Source organism: Thunnus maccoyii, chromosome 16 (genome assembly GCF_910596095.1).
Source record: "Thunnus maccoyii chromosome 16, fThuMac1.1, whole genome shotgun sequence".
NCBI classification, from domain to species: domain Eukaryota; kingdom Metazoa; phylum Chordata; class Actinopteri; order Scombriformes; family Scombridae; genus Thunnus; species Thunnus maccoyii.
Genome location: NC_056548.1, coordinates 10,881,976 through 10,902,306, shown reverse-complemented (window position 1 = coordinate 10,902,306; position 20,331 = coordinate 10,881,976). Strand labels below are relative to the sequence as shown.

Below are 20,331 nucleotides of genomic sequence, written 5' to 3'. Positions count from 1 at the left end.
TTCCCTTTCAGTTTGCAGATATCATGGATGTGCTGGATCCCTTTTTTGAGGAGGACTGAAATGCCATCGGCTTTTTTCTTCTTCTTTTTTTTTTTTTTTTTGGTAGCCTGAGGGTTGTCTTTCTGGCCATGTAGAACACAAGAGGGCTAGTGTGAAATGTGGGTTAGGCCCACTAGACCCCCCCCAAGCAATCACTATAGATCTCAGAAAGCTTTAAAACCGGCATTTGAGATTGTAATTTCTCCTTTGAAATAATGGATGTTTGTAGTGTGGAAAGAAGCAGAATAAATGTCTTAAAGTATATACCTATAATCTTTTCTTTGCTCAGGCTCCTTACTATATATGTAAATCTGGAAACCCGACACCACTTGATAATTGCGATGATCTTACAGCCAGATATGGACTCAGGAGGGCAGAGGAGGATCACTGAAGGAATGCAGCCTTTTTGACAACAACCCCTGCTGTCACCTTTTGGCAGAGGCAGCCCAGTGTTAGATCCTGAATATAGAGCAGATTGTCTTAATTATCTTCACTCAATTAATTAGCATTTTCCCACATTACACTTTCTTTTTCTCCCCGGAAATATTTTTCGTTTCGTTCTCTTTTCCAAACTCTGCGATAACTTCCTGACGTCAGGACAAAGAAGCTTTGACGTATTAGCAGTCGTAACCAGTTTAGTTAATCAACTTGGAATTTCAGTAGAGTGATTTCATAATGCGTGAAACTGACTTAGATGGTGGCCTCACATTAATCTAGTTTAGATAAAAGTAGCTATTAGACCATTACTAATGCTTCATTTTTACCGGGTTGTGCTCATTTGCCTTGCTTATCGATTAACTGGGAATTAATGATGACTAATTACACATCAAGCACAAAAACAGACTGCTGCATGTTCAAGGATCTCTTCAACTAGCATCAAGGTTTTCTTTCATTTTTGCCTCTCATGGAGCATCTGTCTTGGGGCGCTGATTTGGCTCCTTGTCATCATCTTGGCACCACTGTGGATGAGCGTGCTTTCAAAATGAGTTGTCCACTAAACAGAGGGCACAGGGACTAGCACCTAATAGGAGTTGGTAATATGGATCAAATGTTCTATCACAGTATATGTTATATTGATACACGCGCAAGTTTATTGGGTGCCCCTGGCTAGAATTAATGCATTTTAATGTAGGGGTGTCATGATTATCTAAATCCACAATTCGATCTGACTTTCAATTTTATTTTATTTTCGATTTAAACTTCTTCTTTTCTTTCAGCACTGACGGCTATGTCATTGTTAGACTATTGAGTCTTGATTTTGTAAAGATCAACAGATCATTGGTTTAATGCTCTGACAACTGTCATTCACATTTTCAAATTCTTCTTTAAAAGGATAGGCCACATGGTATCACGTGTGATATAACCACCATAGTTTTTGGGAATGTACCACACTAAGGTCATATGGTCAAATTTAAATACTTTATTTAAAATGTAATAACAATAACTTAATTCATCAGGAATTTTGGGGAAAAAAAGAGCCACTAGATGGCAGAAGGGTACTTTACAGCAACAGTTTGAGTTTCCTCACCTGCAAAAAGCCACAAGGATTAATCCCTGCACACTTGTGTCATAGCCAGCTGTACATAGAGAACAATGTTATTTATCCAGCTCAGAGGACGGCTTGTTTTGGTGGAAATTAGGTTTTAGCTCGTTGTCTACCTTACTACAGTAGGAAAGAGGCGTCGTTTGTGTTTAAGAATGTTTCACTTATGAGTTATTGACCCTGGACGTTTAAATCTGTCAACTTCACCAAAGGGTGTAGCATAGCCTACAAGCTGTAGTTTTTCTGTCAACAACACATTCATTGTTTACACAACTCATGGGGAAGGCAAAATGTTTCCACACCGGTGATTTCAGGGAAGCAGAAGGATTTTCCAGTTCTGTTGTCCATCATCTCCAGCAGTGGCCACGGTGTCTCAAAAAGTAACACAGCTGCAGGCTACCGGTAAGCCATGCTGTGTCATCCTTTAGATGTTGTTTATCTTTCTTCTTCGGGTGCATGCCGGACACACGCAAGTAGGCGGGCATGGAGAGAAAAATAAAATACAGGGAGAATCACCGACCCTACTTTTGATTTCGAAGGATGAAATTGATCACTCATGTCGATCGAATTTTGATATAGAATCGAAATTATGACACTCCTAGTTTAATGCAACAGCCCTGCTTAAATCCTACCTTCATGAAATTAAAATGCTTAGTTTTTCGCACAGTAACTGTTGTAAAGAATTCAATAGTTTATGCTCATTTTGGTAGTAGTTTGCGGTGCTGTTGAACTGTATTGTCTTATACTAAGAGGTATTCCTAATTTTTTGTTCACCCCATTTATATCAATGAGGGTGGATGAAATGTATCTTGTGATATAGTCAATTTCCTAGAAAATCAAGTAAGAAGTTGTACTCGGATTTATCCAGCAAATTAAATAGATGAAAAATCAATCAAATAGATGCAAAAGTTTGCAAAAGTCAGAGATTGAATTTACCATAACGCAGTCCTGCTAATTTCAAAGGGAATAGTAAAAATGTGGTAAAAGTGGTAAAAGTGTATTTATTGTTATTGAACAAGGAAAACAAAGGTGTCGAAGTCAAAAGAAGAAGCTGTAGAAAATTCTCTCTTCTAAACTTTTTGTGTCTCTCAGAAGGTCAAGCATGAAACTGCATCTTGGACTGAGTGGTTTTTAATGCACCTACTCAATGCAACATTACACCTCTTGTCTCTTGCGTCTTGGTTTGTATTCTAGATGTGATAACAAGCCAGGCCTTACGTGGCTCTGCAGCACCATCTCACAGCGCCCGCAGCATAACTTTACTGTCTCTTACTCGATGTCTCTGTGTTCTGTGTCCCGTTCAGGTACGGGAGAAAGTGGCAAGAGCACCTTCATCAAGCAGATGAGGATCATCCATGGAGCCGGCTACTCAGACGAAGATAAGAGAGGCTTCATCCGACTTGTTTACCAAAACATCTTCACCTCCATGCAGGCCATGATTCGTGCCACTGAGAACCTCAAGATCCCCTACAAATATGAACAGAATCGGGTAAGGACTGACCAACAGAAATAAGAGCAGGGAATGTACTTTATGTCCTGCCTGCCTTTGCTTCTACTGTACATTCATAGGACTGAAAATTAAGTAGTTACCGGTGGTGTGGGCACAATACAATTACATAATTATAGTCTATTATTGTATGTAACAGTGGTTCTCAATTCCAGTCCTCAGAGCCCTGCTGGTCTTTTATTGTGAGCCTCTATTTGAGGACTGATTTACACCTGGGATGCAAGGTGAATGTAGTCCGTTATTCAGTAGGACAGAAAATGCACGTTCCTTCAGACCAGAGTCACTGGTTTATATTATGAATGAGCAGCAGAGTCACCTAAACATTGTGACTAAAGAGCAAACACGTCATGTCAAGATATAGTAGGTGTTGAAGTTAGGCATGGTCCTACATGAACCAGATTTTTAGTTTGTCCTAGACTTCGTTAACAGATTTTAGCATACACTCTGCTTTGGTCTTATATGCTTAACAAGAAAAACTACCAAGGAAACCACGATTTCTCAAAAAAGAGCTATGTGGAAGCTGTCAATTTCAGTATTTTTCAGCTTTTGTACTTTGTGTAATTTGATTGAGGCATGTTAGATCACAATTATTGATTTCTTTGTCAAAATAAAAGCCACAGTCACAAAGTGAAGTACTTTAATAGGAATGTCTCCATTTTTGCAAATAATTATCCTAACAACTAGACTATTTGATAGATTGCCATAAAATTTTTATAGACATTAAGGCTCCCCAAAGGATGAATCCCTCTGACTTTGATGATCCCCTGACTTTTACTAGTGCCAACCATGAGGTTTACATTTCTTCTTTTACTGAAATGTCTCATCAACTATTGAATGGATTGCCATGAAATTTGATACATAATTTCACGTTCAGCTCAGGAGGAATGTACTAACTTTGGTGGTCCCTTGGCTTTTTATCATCCACCATCAAGTCATACTTTGGTTTCTGACAAAATACCTGCAAAATCACGTATTGTATACTAAGATGATGAACATGGTAAACATTATACCTGCTAAACATCTGCATGTTAGCAATAGGCAGTATAGACACTCTAATCTAAAAAAAGAAGAATATAGGCCTCTAGAATTACTTGTGAAGTGTAGTTAAAATGGTACAGAGGGGAACAGTCATGTATTTCCAGTTGTTGTAGTAATTTCTTAGTATGTGACCATTGAAGAAAGGTCATTGTGACGTTCAGAGAAAAGAAAATCGATGTACCTCTTATCTATTACACCGTGTAACAAATTTTCAATTGTTTTTTGTTCCTGGGTAGTAAGTGTTATTTCCTAATTGCTTATGCCTGAAAAGTACAGGAAATAGCTGTTATTCCCTTCAAACTTTGCTTTTGTGACCAGGGTAGTGATATTTTGAAATGTAACTTCTATTCTATATCTTCTATTTCCAATGGGAAAATGGGTGGATTTGCACATTTTCATTCACATAAAGTCAGAAAAAACAACATATGAATCACCAGATAAGATATTTGGGGCTTGACTCATGTAAGTGTTTTACAGTATAATCGTAAATCTTGAAAAACTACTCACTACTCATATTTTGTCACTTTTGTGTAAACATGTTCATTTTGATTCATATGGTGTTTTTTTGTGACTTTATGTGAATGAAAATGTGCAAATTCATCCATTTTCCCATTGGAAATTGGTAAATTTCAAAATATCATTGTCCAGGTCACAAAAGCAAAGTTTGAAGGGAATAGCAGCCATTTTCTATCCTTTTTAGGTATAAGCAATTAGAAAATAACTTTCAACCCAGGAACAAAACTTGTGTTACATAGTGTTATCAAATTACAGCTATGAAAAACATTGAATAGTTGGACAGTTGAAAGGCGGCGTGTCAACTTTGTGTCAAACACTGAGGAGTTTACTTTTAGTTTTCCCCCTATCGCATGTCTGTTGAACATTACATTTTTCTAAATGCTTTACAATAATTATCTGACATTTTCATATAGATCCATGTCAATTATGCTGCTCTTTTTTTAAGCCATGTGTCAACATACAACCTCTTTAGCTACAATTTTTCCCAGTTAGACCAATTGTATGTCTTAGGTTTTTCCCAGGAAAAATGTATGTTGCAGTCAATTTATCCAGCACAAATATTGTCCTTGAAATAAGTAAAATAAGGATGTGGTTAGGATCAGCCACATAGTCTAAACAGACAGTGAAGAGAACTATCTACAGATGACTCAAATGTCTTAACTGAAACTGAAAATGATATTTGAGTAAATACATCTGGTTGCTTTGCACTCATTATTTCTGTCTGCCCTGTTGTCTGTCTTACTGCTCTTCTCTATTCATCATTATCCTCCATCTGGATTTTTCTCTGCTCCTCATCTCCTCTTCCTTCCCTTGTCTTGCCTTTGTCTCTCCAGTCTAATGCCATGCTGGTGAAGGAGGTGGACATTGAGAAGATAAATGGGTTTGACCACCCCTACATCGCAGCTATCAAATGCCTCTGGTCCGACCCGGGGATCCAGGAGGCCTATGACCGCCGCCGAGAGTACCAGCTCTCTGACTCCACTAAATAGTACGTCTGTCTGTCTCTCTGTATGTGTGCAGACAAGGGATGTGATGTCTGTCTTAAAAATGGTATTTGTGTGAATGTCTGATACAATCTGAGTGTGCTTATGTAATTTTTGTGTGTGTGTGTGTGTCTGTGATGCTAGTTTGGGAACTAATAGTTTTATTGGTGTTGCTATTAGTTCTGCGAAATGCTGAATTTGTAATGATTTGGTTTAAATTCTTGCAAATCCAAATTTACATTGATTAGACAAGAAATTAGTGCCTAATAAGTAGAGCTGCCCCCAACTAAAGGTTTATAGTCATAGTTCAAGCCAGTAGTCAACTATTCATTGCACGTTTATGATATTAATTTAGTTATTTGAATATACTGTATATTTTTGGGGCATCAAAAAATGGTTTGAGAGAAATGCACATTAAGTTAAACATGCAGTAAGTGAGGTAATTTAGCTTCGCCACATTCCCCACGAACACTTGGATAATCCTACTTGTGCATATGACAATGTATTTATTAATTTAGGCTATCTAATCTTAGAAAAGCCATGCTGTGGCTAAAGTTAGGCTAACATTACTTATGTGTTTCAGATGATAAGTCATGTTTGAGGTCAATGAATGATAGGCGAATGTTTACCTGCAGAGTTTGCATGTCACCTTCTTGGGGTCGTCCTTTACCCTTTCGAAATAATACCACTCTTTGGATTTCCTGCCCGACATATTAACTATCTAATAACTAACTAATCCTTCCCGCGGCCAACAGACCAATGAAAACTTGGCCGACTAAGAGTCTTCTCGTTGACTAACGTTTCGTTGACTTTTAGGGGGCAGTCCTACTAATAAGGTTTAGTTTGGTTTACTTTGTTCTTACCCTAATGCATTACGTGGAAATAGGTGAGTGTTTGTGTTTGTGGCAACCGTATAGACATCCAGGTTTTCAGTGCTGTGGGTGTGTCTGTGCTTTTCTTAATGTGACGGTGAACTTGCAGATACAATTTAAAGAGTCAGTTCATCAAAATCAGAAAAACTTTTGAAAGAAAGTCAGAAAAACACATCAACATTGTTTCTGTAAAGATATGTTGCTATTGGATGGATTTTTCAAATAACTTTATTTTTTTTATAATCACCTTTTTATGACAGCACAAAAAATAAGAAGGAAATGTGTAATGTCATATGTGGCAAGGAGACAGAGTGGTCTCCAGAGCACAAGACAACAGTTTTTAATGTAATGTGGGTGTGTTTGATTGTTTGTATATTGAGACAATATAATTACTTTGTGGGTGTTGTAATGTATACAGGGCAGGGTGACATACTAGCTTTTCATCCACTGGCCAAATCGGTTAACACATTTAAAAATTTACCAACCTTTTTTCACAGTTTAATAGTCTCCTACAAACCAGTCCACCATGGTAATTTTTCTGCAGTGTATTATGATTAATTTTTTATTAGTACACTGTGTCATTGGGGTTTCTTGAGACTTAAAGTCAGACTGAAATGGACTGGAGCTGAGACTGGGAGGCCTGATCAAGAATTTATCCCCTCCCATCCAGTTAATAGAGAGCAGTAACGGTAATGTTGAAGCCACTATCGTGTCTCTCTTGGTCTCCGTGGGTAATGAACGTACTCTAGTATTTTTTTTAAGTGTCCACATACACACTAACCAGATATTTCTAAATTTACCTGTCTTGAATGCATAACACATAGTAATGTCCCCTCTTAGCAAGTGCTAACACAGAATATAACTGCTCTCCCAATCCACTCTGATTTAATCTAAGGTCGAGCATTGTGTTTGACGTCAGAATGTCACTACTCATGCAAGTACAATGGTAAGAAGTGTACTACAAACCACAGATTCAAAATAAAAAATAGCAAGGTGTACACCCATTGTGTTTGCACCTTGTTGTTTAGAGCCAAATGTGTCAGCCTCTTGTTCTGCAGTTGTTTGTGTTTGCCATAATTATATGGTAATAATGTATAACCCCAGGCTAAATGGCCTTAAGGCACTTGTCTCACTTTACAGTGCCCCCTGGTTGTAGACTTCCTGTACTACAGTTAAATGCTACTCCAGGTTTGCATTCATGAAGGTGTGCTTGCTGTGTCGAGAATGTCAATGTGATGGTTAATATGCATTTGTTTTTTTCATGTGTATGAGTGAGTGAGAAAGATACATTGAAAATGTCTTCATTTCAGTGTTATCCACAATGTTCATGTATATCTCCAGTTACCTTAGCGATATAGACCGTGTGACTGCGGAGGGATACGTTCCCACCCAGCAGGATGTGCTGAGGGTCCGTGTTCCCACCACGGGCATAATAGAGTACCCATTTGACCTGGAGAACGTCATCTTCAGGTACCCCTGTGGCACCAGGACTGCAGCATCACCATGACTAGAGGACAAAAACCACTGATGACTGTCAGGATATTAACACACTGGTTTAGAGGGGAGCTAAATGCTCTGTCATTGGCGCATAGGTTTTGATAAACTGTAGGCCAAAAAAAAAAGACTAAATGACAGGTGTAATATTTGTACTATGCCAGAAGTCAGGCATTGAAATTACAGGACAGTTACTAACCTGCAAGTGCCTTATGCACAAGCTACTTGACAAGGATAGATCCAGTTGTCCCACAGAGGAAAATAAAGATACTGTTGTATTTAGATCAAATGAGCCTGAGGGCCAGGTTGGTTAACCTGATTAGAGATCAGTGGTTTGTGTTCAGAACTGTGCAGAGGTTCTGGCTCCAGGAAAAAAAAAGGCCAGACATGCTGCACTGTGAAGCTTGTGGGGAGCAGCTACCAAATACCAGATGAAGAAGGATTTAGGCAATGATGTCAAAGATTCTCCAGGAAGTGAATCAATTGGACACTGCTTAAAATACAGAATAATTGGAATCCTTTTTAATTTAATTGAAATAAGCTTCCTGCTTTCTTTGAAATAATACTTGTCCAAACCTTCTTTATCTTATTCCAGGTGCTGCTCTTTCTGCTGCTGAAGTCACTGCTACCACAGTCACTGACACCACCTCACTGCCTGCGACATAATCCACAACCTGCAAATTGTTAATTGAAATAGAGTCAAATGAAGCTAAAGTCACAGGTTAACGGCTAACCTCCAAAGTCTTGTGGGTTTTATGGAACGAGTGTGTTGGTGGAGCAGTGACACTGACTAACACCTTTGTGTTTCTGAGATGTGGCCTTTTCTGTGAAGCTTCCTCAACAGGACTCATCCACACTTCCTGGAATGGCAGGGGGGTTGCAATAATTGCCTGTCACGCTTTATATAACTGTTTTTCTGTCTTTTTTTTTCTGTTTATCTCCCCCTTTTTCTCGACCGGGCCTGCCTGTAGTTATCTTTCCGATCTGGATCGTATTGCAGATTCCAACTATCTTCCCACTCAGCAGGATGTGCTCAGGGTGCGCATCCCCACCACAGGAATCATAGAGTACCCCTTCGACTTGCAAAGCATCATTTTCAGGTAGAAAGATGCCTCTTTTGGCTCAATCCCTCCATGTTATGTTGTCACATCATTAACTCTTAAGTCAAATAATGTGTTTTTGTCCTGAGCCCCAAATAAACCATATTATGTGATTTGTCCTCCCCATTAATGGAAAGAAATGATCTGTGACTTTTAATTTATCCATTTAACTTGAGTGTCTATATCCCATTTGTACTCCTCTTGACCTTTCCCTCCCTAGAAATTAAAAGTCATTACCATTATATCATCTCCTCATAGTCCTACACTTTCTCTTACCTCCTGCCACCAACAGCAATCGTACCACACATAACACAACCCCTAATGAACACAAAGTCCTACATTCTGGTGCCCGGTCTCTGTAAATGGGTCACCTCCTCTCTTCCTCCTCCTCTCCTCCTTTCCTCTCCGGCTGGCAGAAGAAACGAGGTCGTCCTCTCCGCGGTGGAGGAATGTTATTTTGGGCAGCAGGTCCTGCAGGGCCTATATTGGCCCTGGGTCTCTGTGGACCACAGTGGACTGGGCCACCACCAGGGGGCACCCTTACATTGTGAATTATAGCTGACTTGGGCAACCTTCTCAGAGACCCTGATGCACCTGGTCTGCAGGCTTGAACCTGTGTGTCCAGCGGTGCACCAAAATACCCAGGGTTAGTTAAATTGCACTGATGTCATTTATATACTAGCTTGACAAGAAAAAGGCTCCTGACGTGAACGATTTTCCTGAATCAGTTGTCTCAAATGAAGGCTTAATGAAACTGGGACCTAAACTCCCCGACGAGCGAAGGGTGACCTTGTCAAGGAGAAGCTCAGGAAAGCTGAAATCTTTTGAGGATTCACACATCTAATCAGTCAGTTTTTCAGCCAGGATTGCTGTTCATAAATGGATTAAGCGAATGCCAGCCTGTCTAAATTATAAAATCAAACTTTCTATTACAATTTCAGATTAGTTCGTTGTGATAGTTTATCTCTTATGAATTATATATACGTCCTACTTGTTTAGATATAAACTGCTTAGCTTGTAGCTTCCCATTAGGTGACATAGGAGGCGTCCTTCTACCATGAAAAGGATCCCGTCATCAGAGGTGCCTCCTGTATCTCTCTCTAACATCTCTCCTTTCTCATTCTTTCCAGTTTTCTTTGTCTTGTCCTCTATCCTGTGTACATGCTCCCCTCTCCATCTATTCATTTGTGCTTCATTTTATGTCCCTCCTGTTTCCCCATTTGTCCTCTCCAAGTGAGTTTCAAAACTTCCTGTTAGTTCTTGTGTGGTCACATCCATCAGAGGAGTTTTAGAAAGTCTGTCTGGTATAGAAATGAATGCATCCACGCTCACCGTATGACATGCAATGGAGCACAGATTGATCTAGTATCAGATGTAATGTTGACTCAGAAGGGGTTACAGATGAATGCCTCTCAATTTAAGCTTTTAGCTTCTATCTTTACTTTAAAACCCAAAGTTGAGCTGCACCTGTAATTGCTGTGTTTTGGTTAAGAATAAAAAGGAGGCAGAAACATAAATACTTTTCTGAGATGGGCAGGTGTTATGCAGACTTCTACAGGGAGTAGCTCGTTCAAATATGAAAAGAAACTTTTGTTTGTACACAAATCAGATTGTCATTTATCATGGCAGCTCCAAATTGATGTCAAGATTCAGATTCTTGGTTGAGTAGTGTCTTTTTTTTTTTTTTTTTTTGTGCCGCTTCTGTTCAGAAATGTTGGAACAGATTTTTTTTGACAACCTATGAAAATACATGATTTCCTAAACTGAGTGGCATTCATTTTAAAACTTATTCTATATTCGTCCTAAGTAGGAGGCTTTCATCTTTTCAGTGGCATGCATGACTCACTTACTCACAAGGACAAAAGCATATTCACACTTCACATTTCTTGTTTGTGTAGGGGTTTTTTTTTGTCACATATAGACATCTGCAAACATTTGCTCAGAGACCTTTAAAAACTTGCCATCATGGCCAAGAAGTTGTGATTCTGGTTAATCTTCTTTTGGGTGTTGAATCCATCAGGAGTTAATTGTTATTTCAAACAAGTTTGATTAAAATAAAGTTCATAACCCTTCTAAAAAAAATTTTGTTTGTTTTTTTTAATAAATCCTTCAGACCCAAAATAAACAATAGGCCTACTTCTGATGTCTCCTTACATTATAATAAAAATATGCTCTCATCAGTCCCAGGATATGAGACTGTATTTTTATTTGGGTCGTGTGCTGAAAATGTTTGAGGAAGAACTACACTAGGAAATATCTTAAGGACTACTGGACTATATGCAAGGTTCACAGTATAGTGCTATTGGTAAATCTTTCTCTTGATGGATTCAAAACCTCTGTCAAAACAACAAAAATAGCTCTTAAAACCTTTCCAGGACATTAGGAATATTTAGAGCTTTTGTCCTGTTCAACTCTGAGCACATATAGAGTTAATTGTGTGAATCTAGTCTTGAAAATGACAACTCAACATCAGTTAAGCTACTAAGACTCACATGCTTATGTTTTGTTTTTTTTTCCCCTTTCTTGCCTCTTCACTTGTTACCCTCTTCTTCACCTTCATCCTGCCATCAGGATGGTGGATGTAGGGGGTCAGAGGTCAGAGAGGAGGAAGTGGATTCACTGCTTTGAGAATGTCACTTCCATCATGTTTCTTGTGGCGCTGAGTGAGTACGACCAAGTCCTGGTGGAATCAGACAATGAGGTAAGTGGACATAAAACATAAGGGCTTGCTTTTGTTGTCCTTTTAGTATGCTTTGTTTTATTTTGACCTGATATCGATTAGTTAATTCACACTCTTGCAGTACCGTATTTTGAAATATTGGTTACTTACTATGCTGCTTTAATATAAGTGTCTCCATATGTTAAAGTGTTCACAGCTAAGCCTTTTCATGTAGAGAAATGCATACATCTAAATGAGATAGATACCACAGAACATTACTCTAATCACACCTCTGTTTCCCAAACCCCCTGCTCTGCACACCAGAACCGCATGGAGGAGAGTAAAGCTCTGTTCAGGACTATCATTACCTACCCCTGGTTTCAAAACTCCTCTGTCATCCTCTTCCTCAACAAGAAGGACCTGCTAGAGGAGAAGATCTCCTACTCACACTTGGTGGACTATTTCCCTGAGTTTGATGGTGAGATCATTTATGTTGTTTATTTGTTCTCTCTTATAATGTACAGTTGGCAGTCACCCTCTCTGACCGATAAATGTAGCTTATGTGGATGTTGTTTAGTGTTTTAAATGGTAGTTTGAAATAGGTTATGATGTAGTCTTTTATGTTTTTGTACAAATTAAACAAATGAGATACAACACATGAATTGGTGAGTTTTAGAAGTGCTGATAAGTAGGGCTCTGCAATTAATCCAAAAGTAACCAAAACCGACATTATTATTACAATAAATTCACTCCTTCATACAGACTGTCCACCTGCAGTTTAAAGCAGTGTAATTAACTGTATGTGTCCAGTGAAGACAAAGCGACTCAAATGTTGGAGACATGCAAACAATCTGGTACAGAAAAAAAAAAGTTTTTCTCTGTCATATGGACACACTTTGGCTTTATTCAATACAACACAGGACAAAACAAAGTTAAACGGAACTGGAGTTGGAAAATAGTGGAGTAGCACAGCTTCTTTGGGAGCGTTAAGTCCAGGGGGTGTGACGTGAGTGAACACTCGACAAATGCTGGACATCGAAGTGCAGTCAGGTTAGAAGTAAACTGTAAAGGTAACAGAGAATGTTAAGTATGAGCTACAGTTTGCTACAAAAATAAATGCTACAGCTTTCTACTTTGGTTTACCAGCAGCTGAGTATGTTAGCATGTATAGCCGTCTCCCCAGTGACACAGAAGTCTGATACACAAGCATTTGCTAAAATAATGTCACTCTAAATCAGCTATTAAGATGATGAGAAGTCATAAAAGTATTTATATTAGACCTACTTATTTTGACATTAGCAAAATATGTTCAACAAAGCCATATTTTTCTTTGAATTTCCTGTTTTAGCAAACAAATACCTAAAAGTGTACTTCTGGATATGGTAAATATGAGTAAGTCATAATCCAGGGTTTTCTGTTTATTTTTCAGTACAAATAAATGATAAGGGTTCGGTTTTGAGGTCAGAGAATCTTGTGTACAGATGTATTTAACAAGATCTTGTTTATTAATTGTTACAAAGGTGATTTTTGGTGATATCGCCTAGTCCTACTGGTCAGTATATTTTTTAAACTCAGGACAGATCCATGCTAGTTGTTTCCCCCTGCTTCCAGTCTGTATGCTAAGCTAAGCCTCCCTTCTAAAACTCAATACTAAATGCATAGGCATGACAGTGGAATCAATCATCTCATTTAGCTCTTGTAAAGAAAGCGAATAAGCGTATTTCTTAAATTACTGCTTACTACTCCTTTTAAATAACAGCGGTTATAGGGAGAAATATATAAATATGTCCATGTGCTCTTGTCTGTCTCTATATCTAAGGTCCCCAGCGGGATGCACAGGCAGCGCGGGAGTTCATCCTCAAGATGTTTGTGGACTTAAACCCAGACAGCGACAAGATCATCTACTCTCACTTCACTTGTGCCACAGACACTGAGAACATCCGCTTTGTGTTTGCAGCTGTCAAAGACACCATCCTACAGCTCAACCTCAAAGAGTACAACCTGGTGTGAGGGCTCTCGTACGATGCACATCTCCTCCCCATTGCACAAATGCACACCTCTTTCGGAGTGTGCGATCAACTCCTCATGCATAACAGCACACCATGCCGACACACACACACACATACACACACACATATACACACACACACACACACACGCTCCCAACCAACAGAACCCTTCCTTTGTTCTTTTTGGGGTTTTTTTTCCCAGTACAGTTCATTCACAGATCCTCCCACCTGCAAACGCCGCCCCTCTCTTTCACCAAAGCTCGCCCTCTTCCTCCTTTGCTCGGCAGCTTGTTGTGTCAGAGTCCTCGCTCCTCCCAAAGCTGCTCCGTGTCTGACTTGGCCCCGGCTGCTGACTCTGGCACATTTCATCTGGCACACAAACCTTTCACACGGGCTGTACAGTGACTGAAAGGGACTTTGGTGTTTGTGTGTGTGGTACGTGTGTGTGTGCGTGTGAGTGTGTGTGTGTGTTGCATCGACTAGCGAGGAGCTGTGTTTTGGTGGATAGCGGCATCAAACCCCCCACCCCCCCCCCTCTCTCCCCCTTGGCCCTCTGGAGTTGATCCCAAGTGGTGTGAGATCAGATCCTCCGTCGTCTACTTTTCTGAGCTCCTGCCAGTGTGGAAGGAAGTGAACACTTGAATCTCCCCAAAACCATCTGAGGACCAGCGAGCGGCACGGTGCTCCTTTTTGAAAATCCCCCACCACAGTTTGACAGTGTTGGGACAGGATGTGAGGTCGCACACAGGACGCAAGGGGACGGGGGCCGAGGATTCTGTCTCCACCTCGCATCTATGAATGTACCCACCAGTGTGAGCATCGCAATCGCAAAAAATAGAAATATATATTATGAAGTAAATGTATATGTAAACACACTTAAGACAAAAAGCACGAGAGGGCAAGAGATAGCAAATCAAAATCTATTCATTGCTGAGATTTTTAAAATGTTTTTAATGATAGAAATTTGTTGCTACGTCTACTTCTATTTAACAAATTATGGCTAAATGGAACGGTGATAAGAAAAATCTATAAAAACTTTTAAACTTTGCATAACAAAGACATCTAAAAAAAAAAAAGAAGCAGCTACAAATTTACTTGAGATAAGTATCCTTTAAACATTTCTGTGGGATTAGTTTTTTTTTTTTGTTTTTTTTGTTTAAGTTAATCACATGGCTTCCCTCCTCCAGAGGTTTTCTGTATGGATTCACAGGGACAATCTTCCATGTGACCTCCACAGCATCTGGCTCCACTGACACACACCCACACCCTTTATTACAAAACACTCGTAGCGGGTGAGAGGACGGCGCTTTTCACACGGGGGGCTGCACTCTGATTGGCAGGAGCAGATGTGGAAGGGGAGCGCGATGACATCAGTGTTTTTATCAGCCCACAGAGCGCCCATCTGCAGCTCGGGCTGCGAGTAGCTTATTCAACAAAATAGAAGCCGTAAATTAAACACGCCCACGCCCAGGGTGTGAATAGAATCCATGCGGTAACATCTCTGATGACGTCGCACCTGCGTCACTCAGCCGTCCAATCAGACACACTTCCTGACAGTGACATAGTCATTCATTATATCAGGATGTGCTTCTGTTTACTTTTTTTTTTTTTTTTTTTTTTTTTACTGTATAGTCACTTTGTTTATATAAAAAAAAAGATTGCTTGCTGTTGAGTGGTGAGAGGAAGAGGGGCTATGAACCTTTGACGGAAAACGCACTCTGAAGTCTGCAAATGTCGTTTGTGTATATTTGTTTGTAAATACATATACACAAAACACTCCTGTACAAAAACGCTCTGTGGTACACCATCTTTGGCAAAAAACAAACAAAAACAAAAAAACCAACAAAAAAAAAAAAGTATCAACTTCTTTCACTAGCATACAGTTTTTTTTTTTCCTATGAATTTATGGTAGTATTGATACTGTGATAATGGATTTTGTTCACTTGATTAATAGGACTACACAGAGCTGAGTGGTGTTGAGTAAACGATCGGCAAGGAGCAATAGTCAGAGACAAGAGGTTCCTTCCAACCAGCCTCTTAAACCCTCACAACTCCACACTACTGCAACAGCTCTGGCTCCAGAGTAATACTAACTAGGGCTGGTTTAAAAAAAAAAACAAAAAAAAAAACAGTATGGTGACAAGATGATTTAAGAGTAATTAAAGATTTTTTTATTTATCTAATTTATGGACCAGGTTTGAAGGTGTTGATAATTTGACTGCTTTTGATTCTGTCATGTTGAAGTGCTCCTTTTCTCATGGCGGAGCCTACTTGAGTCTGAACTGCTGTAAAAAACAAAACAAAAACAAACAAAAACAAAAAAAAAACGAATGTCTGGTATAGTAAGGACTTTATCTCTGCTTTCTATTTCTTATTGAGACATTTCCAGTTGTACTTGCCATCACGTCTCCATCCATGATAATACTGTTTGGTTTCTTAAGGAGCCCTCACATCTGTTTTGTTTGATTTTTAACAACAAAAAAAACAAAAAAAAAGAAACTTGTATTTCCTCTTGGTTTATAGACGCAGCGCTGTAATGCATACCTAGAAAAATGTACAGTACGAACGTAGGTGGAATTTTTTATCAGTGATTGAAGACCTATGCGGGTCCATGCTTGCTATTTGTAATTTAACACAAAAAATTCTGTTGTTGGTTTTTTGCATTGTTAATTTCCAGTTTTTTGAGGCTTGCTTTGATAGTGCCAGTGAAGTGCAGATATACTTTTTTGGTCTTTGACCTTTTGTACAGGTGACTTATCCTTCATCCTCATTAAGGGCTATCACAGTGCATCAGGCATCAGACGGTGGGGAGTGGAGTACAGGACCACAGTGAACCAAGTCATCCACTACTAATCCTTGTTTATAAATGGAGATTACTTGTGTGTGTGTGCTATAAGAAGTATAGGCAAGGTGTGTGTAGAGAGTTTACCAACACTAAGCAGTTTTGTCTCTGTATTTCTTTATGTATCTGGCCCTTTCAGTGAATTGGGTGGACCCAGTATGTGGCTCTCGGACTTTCAATTATTTCTCGTTTGGTTGTTTGCATCGGTATGACAGTGTCACCTGTAATACCTCATGCAATATAGAAACACTAAAGACACTACTACCAGGATGAGTATTGCATGTTTCCCCCAGAGTATTTGAGTTGTAGCTGATAGCCAAGAAATTCTTAAAGACCATACTTGCGGCTATTTGCATGTTTTAACCCATTAACTCCAATTCTTATACTTTATTGTTGACCGTTTCTCCAGTTTAGAGATTGGATTCCTACCTTCCAGGCAGCTGCTGGTTTCTGTTCATGACAGTAAGGTCTGAAAACTTTTGGTTTTACTTTGAACTTTCTGAAGTCAGGGCTTGTTGAGGAAATGCAGCATTCAAAGTAACTCTGACATCAGAGTATTAATCGGCTGCCGTAAACGTTGCATTAAAAGCAGCGTTTTCCTAAAGTTAAGGAATACAAACAATAAAGATGTAAAGGATAATGTGAATTTGATTTTCTAACAGTACTTGAACACACCATCTACTGTAGTGATGAGTTTTCACTACTCTCTGATCTCGATTATATAATTTGATAGAAGTTAACTGTACTATTTCATCCATCTCAAGCAAAAACAAAGCAAGGAAAAGCCACTGCTCAGTGCTTTTAAATTCATTCTCTTTAAACCTTTAGGGTGCTATCGATCAGGAACAGAAGTCCACAATTTTCTTTTTATTAAAGCATCATAACCTCACTAATTTTTTCACTCCAGCTTAATTTCCTTAAATGACCAGAAACCAAACACTGCCTAAAAGTTGGCAAATCAATATAAACATGTACGGTCTGCTTCCATAAATACTAAGCAAGTCTGAACACTAACTTAATGGGGCTAAAATGTAAAAATGCCAGTGTGGTCTGTAACTGCCATTTTTGTCTGCTGAAAATTACACTAACCTTGTCGTGAGGAAGGCAGACAGCCAACCATTAGATGGAGACTGCTGTCATAAAGAGGGTCTGGACGGGTCGGGGCGCCAGTATTAAGTGAGCGGAAGGATATAGCAGTATGGATACCCAAGTATTTATCAGTGTTCAGATTACCTGCGTGTTGAGTGCAGCTCGCGTTAACAGAGTGACTTTTAAACTTGACTCTACAACTTCTGACACATGGTGAAGGGCTGACAGGCGGTTGTTAGTGTGGTGGTTTTGTTAGCAGCCCAGTGTTGCACAGTGTGTTTTTGACACTTTTTTTTTTTTTTTTTAAATCTCAACAAGTATGAGCTGGGAAAGAGGGGAAGGCAAGTCTGTATGAAACTTCTCATTCTTTCATTCTTGTCCGTTTGAGCATCGACCAGGAGGGAAAGACAAGGATTGGTTTTTTCACAATAACTCTCGTATTTATTGCCTTGAATAATGAAAGCTGGTGTTTGGCATTTCTGGCCCTTCGGGGTGTGTTATGTACCTTCCTGTGGGCTTGTTTGTTGGAATAATTGGAATCTAACTTATCTTTTTAGACATAAAGTTCATGCATATTCAAAATTTCAAGCTTGTACCCTTATTTTTTGTGTTTGTTTTTTTTTTTTTCATCTTTCTCTGTATGATAAGAAAACATTACCAGAACACTAATATTTAGGACCACTTGATTTATTTTTCCTCACTCCAATGAAACCTGAAGGTCAATTGTGTAGTGGTGTATAAAATGCTGTTTTTTTTTTCCTCTTTATTTTGTATGTAAACCAAATGTAAATTATGTATTATACTGAGTGTGCCAACCCCACTCTCTTTAGAGCCAGGCTCTCTCTAAGTGCCAACGCTGTGGTCATCATCAAAGGACCACCACCTGAGATGGTCCCCCTTTTTAAATAAAACACACCAGAGACTAAAAGGATAGACAATTAAGTACACACAAAGACTTTATTCTGTATTTAAGATTGAAGATTTAAAAGATAATCTGCTGTTTTTTAAGAAACTGTAATTATAATTGCATGTGCTGTTTATTTTGTGTCGGAAGTGAGGGCTTGGATGCTTTCATTGAAGCAGGGCCCTCGACGATGAAGGGGTTCCAATCAGTTGGTTATTATCGATTTATTGATTTACATAACTCTTGCCATATTTTTTTATGTGTTTCATGTATTTGTTTCAACCACTGTTGCCTGATCCTCATTCAAACATGAACATGACTTATGATCATTGCCGCCTTCTAAGAGAGAAACATAATGACAAGGTATCTGTTTTAAATTGAAATAAATTTGTTCCTATACTTGCTGATGGTGTGTGTGTTGAGTGGGTTTCATGATTCTGTTTGTTTGAAGTTGTAAGCATGTTTTTCAAATGGCCCGTGTAGAGATGAAAGTCTGAGGTAGGGCTGTGACTGATGATTATTCTCATTATCATTTAATCAATTATTCTATGAATGTTTTAAATTTTTAGAGAAAAAAAAATGCATTAACAATTTCTTAAAAGGCCAGAGTAATGTTTCTAATTTGCTTGTTTAGTCTGACTAACAGTCCAAAACAGTAAGACACTCAATTCACTGTCATGTATGATAAAGAAAAACAGCAAATCATCACATATGAGAAGCTGGAACCAGAAAATGTGAAACAATTATGCGATTAATAGTTGCTGATTCATTTTCTGTCAATCAATCAACTGTTGCAGCTCTAGTCTGAGGTCCGAGACAGTACCTTAGCCAGCAAAGACCTGTATCTTGTAGTATGTATCTAAATCTCAAAAGAAAAAAAAATCAGTATTATGATTTTCTAAGATCCATAACTTCAAACTTGCTCCTAGTTATGTGGCATCTCAGTAGCTTTCTATTATTTCATTTAGTTTATAGAATATCCTTCTGGGTGCAGCTATCCTGCTGTAGTGTTTTTAAGGCTACAGACTGTAGTCAGGTGAACGAAGTCTACTTACACTACACTTTGTCTCTTCCATATTATACTGTGGCTTCAGTAGAGCGGGTTAGAGGCAACAAACAGCCACTTGGGGGCCCACAAACAAATTGGAATTGTGAGCACTTGGTTCCTTTATTTTTTTGTCATAATTTAAGTATTCAAATATAGGCTAATGATTTTGTCAAACCACCCAATAGCAACCCCAAAAGCAGAAAATTTTGGATTGCTAAATTGGGTGCTCTTGCATTTCTTGCAGCTACACTTTGGGAGATATATTATTCTAGGATATTCTTTTAAAATATGTATATATATATATATATATATATGCACACCAGTATCCTCCACCCCTAACAGATCCGATCAAGGCACCCTGATTGTCTTGTTTTATGCACAATTAAATGTAGTCAGAATATTTTGAAAAATGCTACATAAAAAAATCAACTCAGAGGGCCTTTGAAGTTATAAAATCTTATGTTGTGTTTCTTGTTTTGTGCTAAAGTTTTTTGTTTGATTTTGATTGAGCTTAAATGTCATAAATTATGTGCATCGCATATGAACCCAGAAGCCTCCGACTTCCCAACAGCAGACAGCAGCACATGCAGCTTTATTACAAGGCCAGACACACAGCAGGCTGCTCCTATGTTGAATCAATACAATCTGGCTCCATGCAGGTCAAACTTCCTGTGTGAGTCAGTCAGTT

At 38.9% G+C, this 20,331-nt stretch overlaps 1 protein-coding gene across 2 annotated transcripts in view; it reads left to right on the top strand.

Moving 5' to 3' along the window:
- gna11b (guanine nucleotide binding protein (G protein), alpha 11b (Gq class)) overlaps window positions 1-18,999 on the top strand; it is a 28,231-nt gene extending 9,232 nt beyond the window's left edge. The window contains exons 2-8 of one of the 2 annotated variants that reach the window (XM_042436962.1): window positions 2,887-3,071; window positions 5,477-5,631; window positions 7,840-7,968; window positions 8,964-9,092; window positions 11,664-11,793; window positions 12,076-12,229; window positions 13,571-18,999. In XM_042436962.1, coding sequence (XP_042292896.1) covers window positions 2,887-3,071; window positions 5,477-5,631; window positions 7,840-7,968; window positions 8,964-9,092; window positions 11,664-11,793; window positions 12,076-12,229; window positions 13,571-13,761 — 1,073 coding nt within the window. In that variant the 3' untranslated portion in view covers window positions 13,762-18,999. The remainder of the gene's footprint in view (window positions 1-2,886; window positions 3,072-5,476; window positions 5,632-7,839; window positions 7,969-8,963; window positions 9,093-11,663; window positions 11,794-12,075; window positions 12,230-13,570) is intronic. The other variant, XM_042436961.1, reaches the window with a different exon arrangement.
- The last annotated feature ends 1,332 nt before the right edge of the window (window positions 19,000-20,331 follow it).